Consider the following 18,225-nt stretch of genomic DNA (forward strand, 5'->3'; position numbering starts at 1 on the left):
CAGGGTAGGAAATCGATATCTCTTGCCATGATGTGGAGCAGTCCAGCCAGTCTGGGCTTTCTTTAGTTGCTGCTTTTCTGGTATTTCTTTGTAGAGTCACAGAATCATAGAATTGTTTAATTTCTACAATTGGTAAATGAAGCCCTTAATGTTGTGGAACAAGTTTATTTAAGGCCCCTGGCTGATGGGTTCAGAACTGTGAAACTAGTAGCACTTTTACAAATGCCACATAATACTTGTTCCACATTTGTAAGGAGTCAACAGTTTAGAGCAGGCTTCCTCAGATGTTTTGATACTACAATTCCCATCATCCCTGACCACTGGTCTTGCTAGCTGGGGATCATAGGAGTTGTAGGCCAAAAACATCTGGAGGGCCGAGGTTGAGGAAGCCTGGTTTAGAGTAGCAGCATTTTCAGTTAGGGACTCCTAGCCTGTTGACATTAGTCAGGCATCCTTGCTATGTTGTTGCAGATGCCTGCTGAAAATCGTTTTAATTCATCCAATCTACCCAGACATATAAGCTAGTTGCCTACATTCATCTCTCAAGGGCTTTACTGATTTTACATGCATTTTATTAATTATTTTATGTATATATGTTTTTAAACAATTTGGGGAATTTTTAGCTGTTTTTTTATCAACAGTTTTATTATGTAGAGAACTTAGAGCACTCTGGGATGAGAGAGAGAGAGAGAGAGAGAGAGAGAGAGAGAGAGGGGCTGCTATTGGCCTGCTTGGTAGCCAGCAGTTTTGTTTGTTTCACAAAGAGCAGTTTCATCCCATTGCTTTTATTGTTCCTTTTTCTTTTCTTATTTTTTTAAAAAAACAACTCTTTCTTTTCTTTCTTTCTTTCTTTCTTTCTTTCTTTCTTTCTTTCTTTCTTTCTTTCTTTCTTTCTTTCTTTCTTCTTTCAATTGCCTTCACACCATACCATGGACACCAGGTAAATATCTCTGGGCAGACAGGCTTAGCTACAACAAGGGAGCAACCTCATGTGATTTTAGTTCATGCAATTTTTTAAAAAATTATCCCAGCTGCCTCCCACCAACCAATGGAAAGGACAGAAGAAAACGGGAGAAGGTGATGGAGAAATTCTTACCATTAAGCCACCACCGCCACCACCTCCAAGCATGGACATTAGACCCTACAAAGGAAGGAGAAAGCATTGACTGGTCCACACATGACATGCACCCCAACCTCCCCCGCTCCAGTATTCTACTACTCCAACTTAGACATGCCATATATGCATTGCTCCATTCTCTTGAACTCAGCCATACCGTCATTTAATGAGCGTAGGAAGCTTTCTGTATCTCCACAAATTCTCCATTGTCCATATGACATTCTCCTCTAAATCACTGCCTTCCCACACCCCTTAAACAATACAGATTTTTTTTTCCAGACCAAGGGTACTCCTAAATGGAGAGAATATGGGAAAATCTGGACTGAGGGAGGGGTATATGTGGGAAGGCAGTGATTTAGAGGAAAATGTGAGACAGGTTAGGCTGAGCGACTGTTACTGGCACCTTGTCATCCAGTGTGCTTCATGAGAAAATAGGGATTTGAACTCTAAACTCCCAGTTCATCATTCAAGCCACATCTCCACTTTGGTACCGCGGTCTTCTGAGGGCTGCATGTTGCCTATGGTCCTGGGGGTTCCACGCATGTGCTCAGCATACTGACCAGGAGGGAGCATGAGTATGGTTTGGGGAGGGGTCGGCTAAAAACATGGTTTCATGGTGGTTTCCCTCAACAAGCAAGTCATGTCCAGAATAAGGTGATGGTGATGATGCTTCACATTGACGTCTGACTTCATGGCAAGATCTGCCCTGCAATGAAAAAGGATTGTGCCTTACACCTCCACCACCTACCTCGCCATCATCTCCACCTCCAGCTAGCATAGGGGCCATTGCCTACAAGGAAGTAAAAAGAAAGATCTTTACAGAAAGACAGGTTACTCTAAGAATAGATGAAGAGTCAGTTGGATCATACCCCAGGCCCTTCAGGTCTATCATCCTGTTTTCACATCAGCCAAGTGCCTATTAGAACCTCACATGTAGAACAAGAGTACAATAGAAGCCTCCTGTTCTAGCTCCTCAGCAACTATCATCTATAGGCATAAGGCCTCTGGTACTTGAGGTAGTGTAACAGCCATCATGATGAATATTTATGGATAGCCTTATCCTCCATGTACTTGTCTTCTCCCCATTTATAGTAATCCAAATTGATGGTCAACATTACATCCTGTGCTTGCAAATTCCATAGTTTCACTCCCCGTCACCCACTCAAATCTGCTTAACTTCAGTTAGGTGGAGTCTTCATGTGTCTCCAGACCATACCCAGGCCATTTATGTTGTGGGAGATAAAACCTTCACCTAAACAATCTGGGAAGGTCTTCCTCCTATCTAAAGTTTATGTATTTCCTAGGTTGCTGAGATCTTGGAATGCATTTGAGGTCTACTTGGGTGATGTTACAGGACTTCCAAGAGTCTTTCAGGATGACTTCTGGCTTCACAACATTAAGAGCACAGGGACCAGTATCCTATTATTAGGTCTAGCACATGGAGAAGATAGATGGAGCAACATCTCTGTCACTTTCACTGTCTCCAATGACAAAACACACACTGCTGTCGCACCGTGGAAATAGCTTGAATCTGTATGGGCACCTGCAAGGGGGGAGCTGATATATATTTAGCTATTCATGTATAAATGCCCTTTTGGAGACATCCTCACTGAAGATGGAAATGTTGAGTGCGCAGCAAGAATGTGTCATCTGGGGTGTGCCCAGCTGAGCAGTCATTCTTCATGCAATAGCCTTGCATGTGAATATAACCAAAAGTCTAACACATACTGTAAGAGGAGCTTATATTAGATTCTTACCAACCCAATGACATTACTGACTTCATTCCCAAGGCCTACAACAGCTTCACAAATACAGGAAGATTATAATGGATAGTTTCTTACCACCACCAAATATTATATTAGGAAAAATGCATTGTATAAGGAAAAATGCTTGCAAATACTTGGATATTAATCAGAACTGCCTACAAAGGGGAAGTCCTATGGTATATGTAGATATGCTATATTTGGTATGGTTGTAAGTGGGATGGGGGGAGGGGAGGGGGGATAAATATGCTCTGTGTTCCTGTATTTGAAAATTCAATTCAAACCCAAAAACACCTGCATGCAAAAATATGGTTTTCAGGAGAAAATTGCACTAAAATACTGAGGAATTTTCTTTTTTTTTTTAATTAACAGATGGCTGCAGAAATGTGGAGAACCAGATTAAAGATTGGAAAAATTGGAAATGGGGGAACCAAAATTGACAGATCCTTCTATCTCTATGGACACGGAAAGGATGGTCAGTTTCTTACCAAAAAAGACTGTTAAAATTCCCAAATATGAAAAGTAAAAGGCGCCACCCATCTTACGTGTGGTAGACATGAGAGGACTCTTTGTCCACATTTGACATAATTGCAGAATTCTGACTTCCCAAAATAATAGCACAGAAGAAAATGAGAGAAGGTAATAGAAATGCTCTTACCGCTAGTTTACTAGCGCCACCATTTCCAAGCATGTTCTGCAAAGGAAAGGAAAGGAAAGGTTTTTGATCTTCTCTTGGCTGATACACACTGGGCATCCCCACTACTCAATTTTAGACATACTGTGCAGCAGTTGCTGTCTTCCCCAGGGTAGGAAATCGATATCTCTTGCTGTGATATGAAGCAGTATCTCCATCACCTCTGTTAGCCAGCAGTTTTGTTTGTTTCACAAAGAACAGTTTCATCCCATTGCTTTTCTTTGTTCCTTTTTTTCTTATTTTTTAAAAAACAACTGCCCTACACTATATGAATAAATAAATAAATAAATAAATAAATAAATAATTGCCTTCACACCATACCCTGGACACCAGGTAACTATCTCTGGGCAGACAGGCTTAGCTTCAACAAGGGAGCAACCTCATGTGATTTAGTTGATGCATTTTTTAAAAAAATTATCCCAACTGCCTCCCACCAACCAATGGAAAGGACAGAAGAAGTAAATGGCGAAATTCTTACCATTAAGCCATCAGCGCCACCACCTCCAAGCATGGACATTAGACCCTACAAAGCAGGGGGAAAGCATTGACTGATCCACACATGACATGCACCCCAGCCTCCCACGCTCCAGTATTCTACTACTCCAACTTAGACATGCCATATATGCATTGCTCCATTCTCTTGAACTCAGCCATACTGTCATTTAATGTGCATAGGAAGCTTCCTGTATCTCCACAAATTCTCCATTGTCCATATGACATTCTCCTCTAAATCACTGCCTTCCCACACATACTCCTTACTCAATATAGATTTTTTTTTTCCAGACCCAGAGTACTCCAAAAAGGAGAGGATATGGGAAAATCTGGACTGAGGGAGGGCAAAATGTGGGAAGGCAGTGATTTAGAGGAGAATGTGAGATAGGTTAGGCTGAGAGACTGTTACTGGCAATTTGTCATCCAGTGTGCTTCATGAGAGAATGGGGATTTGAACTCTAAACTCCCAGTTCATCATTCAAGCCACATCACCACTTTGGTACCGCGGTCTTTTGAGGGCTGCATGTTGCCTATGGTCCTGGGGGTTCCACGCATGTGCTCAGCATACTGACCAGGAGGGAGCATGAGTATGGTTTGGGGAGGTGGCGGCTAAACACATGGTTTCATGGTGGTTTCCCTCAACAAGCAAGTGATGTCCAGAATAAGGATGATGGTGACGATGCTTCAGATTGACATCTGACTTCATGGCAAGATCTGCCCTGCAATGAAAAAGGATTGTGCCTTACCCCTCCACCACCTACCTCGCCATCACCTCCACCTCCAGCTAGCATAGGGACCATTGCCTACAAGGAAGTAAAAAGAAAGATCTTTACAGAAAGGCAGGTTACTCTAAGAATAGATGAAGAGTCAGTTGGATCATACCCCAGGCCTTTCAGGTCTATCATCCTGTTTTCGCATCAACCATGACTAAAATTAGACTGATTTGCCCATTTCTGGTTGTGATTTGCTCATATGGGACTTCCTGTGGAGGGCATCCCAGAGTTTTTGCTCCACCATTGAAAATTCTCTCTCTTCACACCCACCCGTTGAACTGTAGTTGGTTGTAGGACAATGGATGTTCAAAAGTGTCCTGGAGGAGGGAGATGCATGGAAGTCAGGTGCTTGAAGGCTTTGCAGGAAGCAAACCACATTTAGTGCTTGTAGGAAGTTGGCTTGCGTCGGAGTGACTCTCTTGGGGTGATGCTATTTGCCTCCCAATAAGAACATCCGCCATGTTGACGGCAATGGCGGACTCCCTCTGAACTGGAGGGACTAGCTCCGCGTGAAACGGGTCTTCTCCGCTACGGCGAAGCGGGAACCCTTTTAAAAATCACAGGCGGATGAAGCCTGTGACCATGGGACTCGGCGGGCACCTTTAGCGCCCCCCCAACTCGCAAAGGAACCCACTAACGGGCTCCGAAGTGAAGAGGGGGAAGTGGCGCGGTGCTGTGAGTCAACTGCTATTTCTGTGGAGCGAAGCCGCTTAGCCGTTGCCGGAGAGCGCTGCCTTTTTCCTGGGACAATTTGGACTCTAAAATAAGCACCCGTGAGTACTTAAACTTTGAACAACTGGACCTTAAATAAGGACTTGCGAGCAGAAAGGAATTGGATTTAAAAATTTATTTTCAATTTGGTACTGAACGGGAAGGTCTAAACAGGAAGTCAGCCTTCCATTCTTTTGTAGACAGAATAAAGCAAAGACAACGTAAACTAGAGTTTAGAAAATCGTCTTTAAAGGATTGGATTTCATCATTTAAAATTGTGGAAACCCCCTTCGACAGCAGGAGAAGAAGGGGGATCTTTTTCGGACTGTTTAAAGTGAGTTTAAAGTAAAGTAACTTTCCACCGTCCTGACCCTGGAGCGGGGTGTCAGGACTGACGTTTGAAGCTCATTGACCAGAGACAAACGTTTTTGACAGATAGCTAAAGAAGAGAAAAATAGTGATTCCACTGTTTCCTTTCGCATTTTAAAGGAACAAATACTGACAAAATATCTCAAAAAGGAAAACTTTGTTGCAAGGCTCAACAGCAGCAGCACCTCCTCCATTGGAATTCTGCCTCTTGCTAGGTCTGTGAAGCCCATTCGCAGGTGCTGAAACTGCACTTACCCATTCAGAATCAAGGTCCTGTCCTATGTAACAACCTAATAGAACCTCCATGTTCATACTATATCTCCAAATAACTAGTGCTGGGGGAACAACGGTAGAGGAGAGCCCTTCGATAGCTCAGTTGGTTAGAGGATAGTGCTGATAACATCAGTGTTGCAGGTTCGATCCCTGAATGTGAAGCCTGCATATTCCTGCACTGCAGGGGGTTGGACTAAATGATCCTCAGGATACTTTCCAACTTGACAATTCTATTAAATGGATCTAGATCTCCAGTACTTACATTGTTGAAGCTGTTGTCACTAACTGGGTTGCCACCAAAGCTCTGCGGCTCCCCACCTCTTTGAATGGGAAGGGAAATATTGTTTTCAGAGCGTCTGGTAAACTGACAGACTACAGGTCTTTCTGAAATATGTGTTGATTTGCTAAAGAGGAGTAGGCAAGCGTTCAGGTGAATAATCCCGCAAGGGACCCAAACAGGGATCTTTGAATATGAAAGCTGCAGTGCCTAAGTCAAAATGTTACACCCAGCATCCTGATTTGTCCTATGCAGTTTCAGGCAGAGTGGAAACCTAATTGATTTCGCCACAGAACTGAGCTATCAGAGGGCTTCCTGTTTCCTGTGCACTAGGGGGTAGACACCTCTCCCAACACCATGGGAGAGAGACAGACAGAGATAATGATGGGGGAATTTCATTATCTGCATTCCTCTTTGGTTGGAAGAAGAACCAGGCTCTGATCTGCAGTTTGCCTGGCGGTCTGGCACTCGCTTCCCCATGGATGAAATTCTGACTTCCCAAAATAATAGCTCAGAGGAAAATGAAAGAAGGTAATAGAAATGCACTTACCGCTAGTTTACTAGCACCACCACCTCCAAGCATCTTCTGCAAAGGAAGGGAAAGGTTTTTGATCTTCTCTTGGATGATACACACTTGGCATCCCCACTACTCAATTTTAGACATACTGTGCAACAGTTGCTGTCTTCCCCAGGGTAGGAAATTGATATCTCTTGCCATGATGTGGACCAGAATCTTTTTCTTTTCTTATTTTTTAAAAAAACAACTGCCCTACACTTACTTTATTTATTTATTTATTTATTTATTTATTTAAAACTGCCTTCACATCATACCATGGACACCAGGTAACTATCTCTGGGCAGACCAGCTTAGCTTACAAAGGGAGCAACCTCATGTGACATTGGTTGATGCATTTTTTTTAAAAAATATATCCCAGTTGCCTCCCACCAACCAAAGGAAAGCACAGAAGAAAACGGGAGAAGGTGATGGAGAAATTCTTACCATTAAGCCGCCGCCACCACCACCTCCTAGCATGGACATTAGATCCTACAAAGGAGGGGGAAAGCATTGACTGATCCACACATGACATGCACCCCAGCCTCCCACGCTCCACTATTCTACTACTCCAACTTAGACATGCCATATATACATTGCTCCATTCTCTTGAACTCAGCCATACTGGCATTTAATGTGCATAGGAAGCTTCCTGTATCTCCACGGATTCTCCATTGTCCATATGACATTCTCCTTGAAATCACTGCCTTCCCACACATACTCCTTACTCAATATAGATTTTTTTTTTCAGACCCAGGGTACTCCAAAAAGGAGAGGATATGGGAAAATCTGGACTGAGGGAGGGCAAAATGTGGGAAGGCAGTGATTTAGAGGAGAATGTGAGACAGGTTAGGCTGAGAGACTGTTACTGGCACATTGTCATCCAGTGTGCTTCATGAGAGAATGGGGATTTGAACTCTAAACTCTCAGGCCCTAGTTCATCACCACACTGACTGTTAAACTGATGGACAGGAGAGGGAAAGGGGAGGGGAGAAGGAGAGATCACCCTGTAATATTAATTTCATAGAATCATAGAATTGTAGAGTTGGAATCTACCCTGAGGGCCATCTATTCCAACACCTTTGCAAAGCAGGCATTCTGCTCACAGCCATTCCTGATTATTAACTGAATGGCCAGATAATGGTTCATATTGTTTCCTTTTGTTTTTGTGTGATTATCAGAAACTTTGGGCTTTTTTTCAATGGGGCAACTGAGATCCCCCCCTCAAAAAAAGATTGTTGAGTGGACCACAGCTTAGTCATAGAGCATATGATTTGCATGCAGAAGGTTCCCATATTTGATCCTGGTCATCCCCACTGAAAGGCCCCTGAGAGCTGCTTCTGGTCAGAGTGGCCACCACAGTTCAAGATGAGGACAGCTTCCTTGGTTGCAAAAAAAATTCCCCACATGAAAATTGCTGCCTGTTGTAGTGACTGTAATGTGCTGTCCTCGTTGGTGCATGGATTCTTGTTGTATTTTACAGATATGCTGCTAGCCATCTGAATGTAGCTCACAGACCATGGCTTGAGAACCCCTAGGCTGGAGTATCAGAGGTCAGATCTCAAATATCTTCTCAGGCATTGAACTTCCTGGATGATGCTGGGGCATCCAGTCTCTCTCTGCCAACTGACCATCTTTCTTGTAGGGTTGTTGTGAGAATAGAATGGGGGTGGTGGTTAGAAAATCCTATATTGGATGACCAAGAGCCTTAGTTGAAGGGTGAGATAGGTGTGTGAGATATATTTCTGTGCGGAGTGGAAACCAATGTGAGGTAACTGTTGCTGCCCACTCATTCAGGTTATGAACCTTAATCCTTTTAAAGGGGAGACACTGTAACTGAAATCCAGCTTTGCTTAACTTACCGGCATCCCGCCTTCATCTTCATCCCCGTCTCCATCACCCTGCAAAACAAAACAAAACAAAACAAAACAAAAGGTATTATTTTCATTTCTAAGATGTCTGGCCAGTTACAGAGATGCACTCAGGTGCAGAATGTCAGTGTCACTGTGCTAAGCATTCTGGGAAACAGGTGCCCTGTTGACCTCCAGAGTTTGGAGGACCCCTGGACAAGATAACTTCTGTGATTTCGCCTTCACAACGCTCAGGGAGCCCATCTTGTCACTGACATTACCACCAGCTCCTCCTCCAACTTCACCATTACTACCACCTACTGGCTTAACAGGCAGACAGCCAATGAGAAGAGAGGCAGTGGCACCTGTGGCCCAACCCTTTCACCACTACCGCTGTCTGGACCGGAGTGAGAGGCAAGTGATCAAGCAAATCGCAGCCATGAGAAGGAGAAAGAGGGACAGGTGTGTCTATTTCTTGTCAGGAGGGATGGGTGAATCTGTCAATTTCCCTTCTTCTCAGGTTTCTTATTTCTCTACTTTTAAAGTGGATTTCCCTACATGTTCACATCAGTTCATGCTTACAATTATTATTATTTTAAAAGTTAAACGACCCTCTGACTTTTAGAAGACATCTGAAGGCAGCCCTGTTTAGGGCCGTTCTTAATGTTTGATGTTTCATCATTTTTATATTCTGTTGGGGGCCACCCAGAGTGACTGGGGAAACCCAACCAGATGGGCGGGGTACAAATACTTTATTTATTTATTTATTTATTTATTTATTTATTTATTTATTTATTGGCCTCCTGATAGTACAAATTTCTGTTTAGATACACATTTGTATGCATTGTTGCCTAGCAAATACATTTTTTTTATAAATATTTTTTTTTTTAGTAAATAATTTCCCCCTAACACAATGCTATTTGTATGTTATTTATCACCAATATATGCATTATTATATACACTTTTCCCTGCAGCAGATGCATTTTGGTTCATGTTACCTGGCTGGAGAACTCCATTGCAAAATTCAGAGAGGAGCGAATTTTCAAGGATGGCTGTGTTTCAGTTCAAACATTGTTTTAGAAAGTGTGAATTAGGAAGCTTTGCCTTTAAATGAAAAGAATCAAACTTCTCCGTCCCTGTTTCTCCATGAGCCCTGCTTATGACTGAGGCCTTGGCAGATGCCTGACCATATCAATCTTTGATACTGGTCCCGATTCCGTGTATCTGATTCATTGTCCATTGTCATCTGGGATACTTGCTGCGACAATGTTCCCCAAACCTCTGCATCCCACTTAGCAACACACACTTCCCTGTTAAGGCTCACTCATGGATAGAAAAGGCATGCACATTTTGCATATTAATTACAAACATATGAATACAAATCAGAACAGAGGTCACATTACCTGGAAGGGACACATTTATGTATTTCTGACAACTTGAAAAATGTTACCCTTTTCCTTACAACTCAATCTTTGAGGCCCAAGCTTTGAACCGATGCTCTTTTAAATTGAACAAGGCCAATAGGTGGCAGAATCAACTGTCTTGTGCTAGTGCCAGTCCAAGTTTGTAAATGTGAGGAGTTTAGCAAACACTCCTCCCCAAATGGTGGCTAGACCCAGCTGCCTAGCACTTCTCAGGGCACTGCTGTGGCCCACGACCATCACATCACTGAGGGCAACTGGCCTAGTTCCCAACCATTCTCTCAGGTTGAGTTTGCATGTTGTTGGGCCCACCCAAATCTGGTTTGAACCCTTATCCATCAACTGGCTCAAAAACATAAAGCCCATTCAGAGCTTCAGCACTGCAAGTAACATCATAAGAAATCCAGGACTTAAAGCACTCAACTGCAACATCTGCACCACGCACCTAAAGCACTAATATAGCACTTTGAACAGCCACGGCTTCCCCCAAAGTGTCGTCTGTTAAGGCTGCTGACAGGCCTGGCCCAACCCCAAAGTAGGTTGAAGGAATTGCCTCTCAGTGCTACAACTCTCAGGGTAGTTTAACAATTAATCTCTCTTCCCAAGGAATTCAGGGCATTGTAGCTGTGCGAGGGGAATAGCCGTCTCATAGCCACTTTCAGCACCCATAACAAACTACACTTCCCTGGAGGAGCAGACTTTAGTTTTTCAAATTTCAGTGGTGCCCCATTGGGGCCAAAATTTAGTGCCTGCTGCCTCTCACATCCTGCTCAATTTACAGCATCATAGTTGTGATGCCCTGTGGCACACTCTAGGCTTGGTGTCCAGTACGGTGGAACTGGTTGCCCTGCCTAAATCCTCCTCTGCTTCCCAGAATCTTTTGGAGGAACCCATGGCTATTCACTGTGGTATAATACCACTTGAAATCTGTGGTGCAATTGAAAAGCAATCCCAACCCATTGGATGCATTCTCTCTCTTACCCAAGCCTGTGTTGAGACTGCAAAAAGCAAAGCAGTCCATGCAAGGAACTGCATCATCATCTTCGCCTCTCCAAGATTCTTCCACACCTTGATGTTCCTGCAGTAGCAGTATTCAGTTCTGCAGCTACATTTAATACATGTGCCAGCAGGCCTGAGTGCCCAAACCCAATGCTGCTATTGTTATAGAATTTCTGCTCCCTTCCTGTCAAGGAAATGCGGCGGGATGGGTGTGTGTTGCATTGTGCCACGTAAAGTGATTTCATTTGCCAGACTTGAAGAGAAGGAACAGTGTTGTGTTGCTGCCTGCTTCGTATTGGGAGGTCAAACTTCTAAAAAACCAAACTAGTTACACTACCATAATGATGATCGAAGCAGAGCCATTTCGTTATAAGCATCCAGAAAACATTTTAATCATTAGGGATGCATGACTCTGCCAATTTCAGTTTCTCGTTTTCCCCCAGTCTTGGCCACTTCCACATCACACCACCTTTAACACAGTATCATACCACTTTGAACATTCAGCACTTCCCTCCTGAAAGAATCCCAGGTGCTTATTTGGATATGAGTGCTGATAGTTGTTAAGAGGCCTCTATTCCCACCTCAGAGCTACACTTCTCAGAATGGTTTAGCCATCCATCCCTCTTCACAGGGAACTCTGTGAATTGTAGCACTTTGAGGGGAACATAGGGGGGAATCCTAACAGCTCTCAGCACCCTTAACAAATTACAGCTCCCAGAATTCCTTGATGGAAGCCATGGCTATTTAAAGTCATATCATAGTGCAGGGGCCAGCAAACTTTTTCAGCAGGGGGCTGGTCCACTGTCCCTCAGACCTTGTGGGGGGCCAGACTATATTTTGAAGGGAAAAAATTATGCAAGAGCACCACAATCCCTGGTGGCTGCTTACCTGTGTCTTGCGAGTGGCAGGGGCTGGCGGCGGCTGGACAATGAGTGGCCCACAAAAGGGCTCCGGAGAGGGGTTGCTTAAAATGGTGGCCACTCAAGCGCTGCTGCTGCTGGCACCAACAAAGCCCAGCCCCCTTCCTCCTCTAGGCCGGGCAGGGAGAAGCTAGGAAGAGGGAGGGAGGAGGTGCCGCCGCCATGTGAGGTAGAGGGAGGGAGATGGAAAGAATGCCCATGCTGGTGATCCATGCGGCAATTCCTGGACTGCCCATGGGCCAGTTCCAGAAGGCAATTGGGCCTGATCCGACCCGCGGACCTTACTTTACCTACCCATGTCATATTGCTTTAAATGCATGGTGTGAATGTGGCCTCAAATTCAGCAGCAATTTGCAAATTAAGAAGAAGAAAAACATCCCCATGAAAGTTCAGCAGCATTTTAGTGTACTGTATATTATTTTATATGCACTAGGGTTGTGCATGCCCTCACAGCCTGATCTGAGGCCTGATCTGGAACACTGAATTGGCCGTGACCCAGATCAGGCCCTGAATGAATCCTGCAGGTAAAGTTTCTATGAAGCAACACCTTGCAACAAGAAGGACTAATCTCTCCATTCATCAGCTGATGAACAGTTTCCATGATCCAGCATAGCTCTTCAGACTTACTAGCACTGACTCTTTTAAAAAAGTGGGGTGGGGTAGGATTTGGTAATGTAAGTTCTGTACCCGCGGTCAGGCTTAGAAGTGGCACAATCCAATATATCATTATAGGACTCTACCAACTCATTCCCATCTCATTCTGTTGCTTGTGTGGATGAGACCTATTCCGAACTTCCTTTAGTGGTGCCACCTTGAGTTCCATCAGGGGAAAAGATGGGGTATATATAAAATATATAATGATAATGGTGGTCATTCAAGCTTCTGCTTCCACTTTGCCCTTGCCAAGAACCTAATGATTTTGGCTGATCCATCTGGCCCAGAGAAGGTGTGCCAAGTCTCTTTATCTAGGCACAACACTCTTTGAATCTGATGCCCTTTTTGCTGATAAGATTCATTTACCTTGGTCTCCCTTATCGGTGCTCAGCTCCCTTTTGCAAACAACAAAGAAACCATTCTGAGGTTGGTCCAAGAGTAGCAGAGTCCCTGTTGATTCAGAACAGCACTGTGGTTTCATTAGCTGCTTCAATGGAGATATTGCAGCAAGCTCATTCAAAGGGGCATCTGATGATGACAAAGTATGGTGATAAGCCAAGGATCATGAACTTCAAATCATGATAAGGCAAGGATATTGCTTTAATAAACCATAATACACATGTGATTCAAACACCAGGGGCTTGGTTAGGGGTGGCTCAGGGGGTTACCAGGAGACCCCAGAACTCCTGCCTTTCCCCCCTTTATTTTTATTTTTTAAACTTTGCTAATAGGGTAGTTGGCAAACTGCATCTTCATTTCCCACCATCTTAATTTCTCAGGTGCATGTAATAACAGCAGGGATGGGAAAATATCCCTGTTTCGATCCTCTCAGTTTCTCATTTTCCCCTTACATTGTCACTTAGCAAACCTCACCGGCTCTGGGAGTGCATGAAGTTAATCCATTGCTGGAGCACTGAATAAGAATAATATGAGAATGTGGATTGTAACACTCCCAAGAAGGTGGTATGTACTCAGCCCTAGTTAACAACAAGGCAATCAGTTTGCTCATTGTTTTTTGTAGAGGTCTGGGAATTATGTCTGAGCTGCTTCTTCTGCTAAAAACTACAGGCGATTTATTCACAATTTTATCTATCAGGGTTAGAGAGAGAAAATGTTCCCATTAATACTTAAGATGAGCCTAACTGAGTCCCAGGGATGCGGGTGGCGCTGTGGGTTAAACCACAGAGCCTAGGACTTGCCAATCAGAAGGTTGGCGGTTCGAATCCCCGCGACGGGGTGAGCTCCCGTTGCTCGGTCCCTGCTCCTGCCAACCTAGCAGTTCAAAAGCACGTCAAAGTGCAAGTAGATAAATAGGTACCGCTTCAGCAGGAAGGTAAACGGCGTTTCCGTGCGCTGCTCTGGTTCGCCAGAAGCGGCTTAGTCATGCTGGCCACATGCTGGCTATACGCTGGCTCCCTCGGCCAATAAAGTGAGATGAGCGCCGCAACCCCAGAGTCGGTCACGACTGGACCTAATGGTCAGGGGACCCTTTACCTTTACCTAACTGAGTCCCATCTCCCAAAACAATACGAGAGGTGAAACACAGTAGTCTTTCAAGATTTGCTGTTCTCTGAATTTTCAAATGCAGTTCTCCGGCCAAGTAATTTTTTTCAAATGCCTATACAATGCAGAGTGTGCATAAAAATGCATCGAACAAGTGAAAATAGCATATGTTAGGGAAACCCGCTTTGCAAGAATGAGTTCATTAGGCTTTTTGCATACATATTTAATTTTAGGAGAAACTTGCACAAAAACACTAACAAATTTTCACAAGGACTTAAAATGCATTGCTAAATGAGAAACCAATAGAGTTCAGAATTGACAGCTTGGCCCAGCCCTAATCAAGGAAGATGTTATTAGAAAGTTTGATGAATGACCTCAGCAGCTATGTACCTTCCAAAGGGTACAGCAAAAATCCAAAACAGACGTGGCTGTGTCCAGCATCCAGGCATTTTCCAGCACATCAAAGAAGTGGCAGATAATATTTCTGTGCCAGCTGCAGAAGTGCCAACAGCCATGGGATGCCACGTCCAGTTGCCCTTTGCATCCTTCTTTTCCTTGGGTGCAGCCATGTTGTTCCATACTGTGGTTAGGCTGATGCAATCCATCCCGTGACCTTTCCTTATTGATAAACCTATTATCCACACACCTTTTGACAATGGAAACATTGAGATTTGGACCCACTGAGCCTTCCCAAAGTGAGTATAAATGCTGGAGTTTGGAAAGGACGGTTTGCGCTTTGAGAAGTATCTCAAAGAGTAAAAAGAAGGAGACCGGCAAAATGAAGCTGCTGTATCCATTGGTTGTGTTCCTTTTTGTGGCAGTGTCTGTACAGAGCTTGGTAAGAGGGGAGTAATTCAGTGGGCTGGGTTTCATGCTAAAAACAAACTTAGAAGCTTCCAGCTAAAAACTTGGTACAGATTAAACCAGTGTATGGATGTCAGCTTTCTGTGGCCCCTTTTCTGGCCTTGTGCAGCTCTCCCCTCTGTCTAGACCAGGAGTGGGGAAACTTTGGTTCTCCATATGTTGCTGACCAACAACTTCCATCAGCCCCAGCAAGCACGGCCAATGGCCAGGAATGATGGCAGTTGTTATTAAGTGCGTTGTCCTGGATTCCCACTGTATGTGCATACCCTGTGAAGGTTACCAGTATTGCTAGTTTTGCTAAAGGTATTTCTAAAAAACAGGGGGGGGATTAAAGGGGGGGTTCAGTGCAGGCCAATATTACATTAAAATGGATGGGTGGTACCCATTGCTAGCCATAGATGAGAGCCACTGAAATTTATGAACTTACATTTATTGATTGTGGTGGTTTAGTGATTTTAGTTTACAAAGTATGATTAGCACTGAATGTCCTACAAAATTCCAACAGGCACAGCTGGTTGCTGCTTCGGCTGTAGCAACTGCTATTTTGTCTAATAATTGCAGATGTTAACCAGCTTATCCCTCTTATATTGGTTGTTGAAATTTAGTTTTAAGCTTTTGGGGGGTTTATTATTAATTTGCTTACTGGCTTCAGTTTGGCATTCAGCATTGAGCCCAAAGCAACACAAGTGCATTTCCAATGAAACTTATTGATCCATGTTGCCCTCATCCTGCCACCTTCTTTCTTTGTTGATTTGTACTTTTGGCTCCAACCCCCTTCCCACCCCCTTTCCCATTATATTTCACTTTCCAGATCTATGATTTCGGGAAAGAGACTTGCTCTTCTCCCCCCCCCTTCCCCCACCCCGGTCATCTTTGTCACCATCTTCCTCTCTGATATAACACTGTTAAGTACTCTCTTGGGGGGGGGGGCTCTGAATTAAATAATAATTAAACAACAACACAGGTGACAAATCCCTTTGAAATATGATTTTATTTGACAACCTCTGTAAACTGTTAAGACCTTTTTTCTTTTTTCCCTTCAGTGTATAATGCAAGTTGTTTCTATGCCCCATTTACAATTTACATTTTACAATTGTATCAAGTTCATTTACTCCTGATTTTTTTTAATCCTTCTTTTGACTTTATCATCAAAAGCCCCTCATGTTGCATTGAAATTTATATGTATGTTTTGTTTCTGTTTAGGAAAAACGAAGTGAAAAATAGATTTTAAAAAACACAGAGAAAAATAAAGTATTCTGAACACTGATGGCATTTTTCTCTTTCAGGGTTCTGTGGGCGCCGTAAGTATCTGTTTTATCTGTCTATGACATGTATGGACTGCAACAGTGTCAGGAAACTGAACTTGCAGAAAGAAAGTTGGTTCTCTGCTCTAATTAAGCTTCCAAGGAATTATTTAAAATTCCATAGTTGGAGGCAACAATGGTTCTGAATACTGTGGTTCCTTGGGTTACAGGCGCTTCAGGTTACAGACTCTGCTAACCCAGAAATATTACCTCGGGTTAAGAACTTTACCTCAGGATGAGAACAGAAATTGCGCGGCAGCAGTGGGAGGTACCTCAGGTTAAGAACAGTGTCAGGTTAAGAACGGACCTCCAGAACGAATTAAGTTCTTAACCTGATGGCCATTTTCTTTTTCAGGGTCTCAAGGAAATGGTGGTTTTCTTGAGTCAAAATGAAAGTACCCCTAAACATTTTTTTTTTTTTTTTTAGAAAAAAGCACTGCCTATATGGACTAGAGAACACCTAAAACCAAAGGAGCAGAACAACAATGTTGTTTGTTCCTGTCCCTTAATAGGGCTCCCACAGACTGTTTAAAAGTCACTGAGCATAGGCAGAAGGAAGAACTACCTGAGAAAGGAAGGCTTAATTCACAGTAATGTGTTACCAGCAAATAAGAATCCAGAGTGGGTCTGTGCCAATCAGCCTGTCTATAAGAAGAGTTGTCGTTGGGACACAGGAAAGTCCCTGGGCAAGAGTCAGATCTTGTCCCCAAGTGAGGAAGGGTTGCTCCATAAGCACAACTGGAAGACACCAGTCCACTCGCACATCTGCTGATAAGCCACCATTCACTGCTATAAAACATTATACTAGGGAATGGCACCACACACATCAACTCTAAGGGGTGGATGTGTCTTCAGCCCCCTCAGTATTCCTTAGCAGGGGACTTAGCCTCCCCCCCCCCGATATTGAGGGGGTGGAGGTCTAACCACCGAGCATCAAAGGAAGGCTTCTCCTGAGTGTGAGAGAGGAGGAGCCGCAATCAATGAAACTGTGCAAAGCCTGCTCTCGATGATGTGCCTCCTTCCAATGATGCATACATGACACATGTATGTGTGACATGCTGCACTGATGGGGCCCCAATCTTCGGTCCAAGGAGGCGTCTCTGAAAGGCATCTTGCTGAGTGGGCAGCTCTTACCCACCAACCCTGGCCCTACCATTGCCTGGGTTATTTATTTGTTTGTTTTTTATTCCACTCCAGCTAAAATTGGAACCCAGGTCACCCAAAAAAAAGGCAGTGGGGGGGGGGAGGAATCCTTTCCCTCTGGCTTACAATCGAAAACAAAACAAAATGGATTGGCACAGAGGAGGAAATCTGTAAACTGAGCTGCAAGTTCTTCCAGTGACTCGCTAGACAGGGAAAGATCAAGGAGAGACAGAATTAGAGGTGGCTCCCAGCTGCAGCAATGGAGTGGTCCTGCCTCTCTTCTGTTCTCTCTGCTACTGCAGCCTGTGACATATTCATCCTTGTTTGTTTGTTTATTGCGTTTATATTCTCTCTTTTTTTCTCTAAGGAGCTCAAGTTGGTGTGCATAGTTCTCCCCTTCTCATTTAATCCCCAGAACAACTCAATGAATTAAGTTAGGTGGAGAGGCAGGGACTGGCCCAAGGTCACCCAATGAGTTTCATGGCTGAATGAGGATTTGAACCCTGGTCTCCCAGGTCCTAGTCCAACAATCTGACCACTCTGGC

General features: G+C 43.9%; 1 protein-coding gene across 1 annotated transcript in view; it reads right to left on the reverse strand.

Annotated features, from left to right (window-relative positions):
- LOC308484284 (uncharacterized protein) overlaps positions 1 to 11,436 on the reverse strand; it is a 36,757-nt gene extending 25,321 nt beyond the window's left edge. Inside the window, exons 1-9 of the mRNA XM_081019084.1 lie at positions 11,275 to 11,436; positions 8,885 to 8,923; positions 7,470 to 7,514; positions 7,020 to 7,055; positions 4,813 to 4,869; positions 4,053 to 4,097; positions 3,539 to 3,574; positions 1,866 to 1,907; positions 1,097 to 1,141 (exon numbers count right to left, since the gene is read on the reverse strand). Coding sequence (XP_080875210.1) covers positions 1,097 to 1,141; positions 1,866 to 1,907; positions 3,539 to 3,574; positions 4,053 to 4,097; positions 4,813 to 4,869; positions 7,020 to 7,055; positions 7,470 to 7,514; positions 8,885 to 8,923; positions 11,275 to 11,334 — 405 coding nt within the window. The 5' untranslated portion in view covers positions 11,335 to 11,436. The remainder of the gene's footprint in view (positions 1 to 1,096; positions 1,142 to 1,865; positions 1,908 to 3,538; positions 3,575 to 4,052; positions 4,098 to 4,812; positions 4,870 to 7,019; positions 7,056 to 7,469; positions 7,515 to 8,884; positions 8,924 to 11,274) is intronic.
- Positions 11,437 to 18,225: the final 6,789 nt, after the last annotated feature.

The sequence above is a fragment of the Podarcis pityusensis genome, assembly GCF_964106645.2.
Source record: "Podarcis pityusensis genome assembly, chromosome: 8".
NCBI classification, from domain to species: Eukaryota; Metazoa; Chordata; class Lepidosauria; order Squamata; family Lacertidae; genus Podarcis; species Podarcis pityusensis.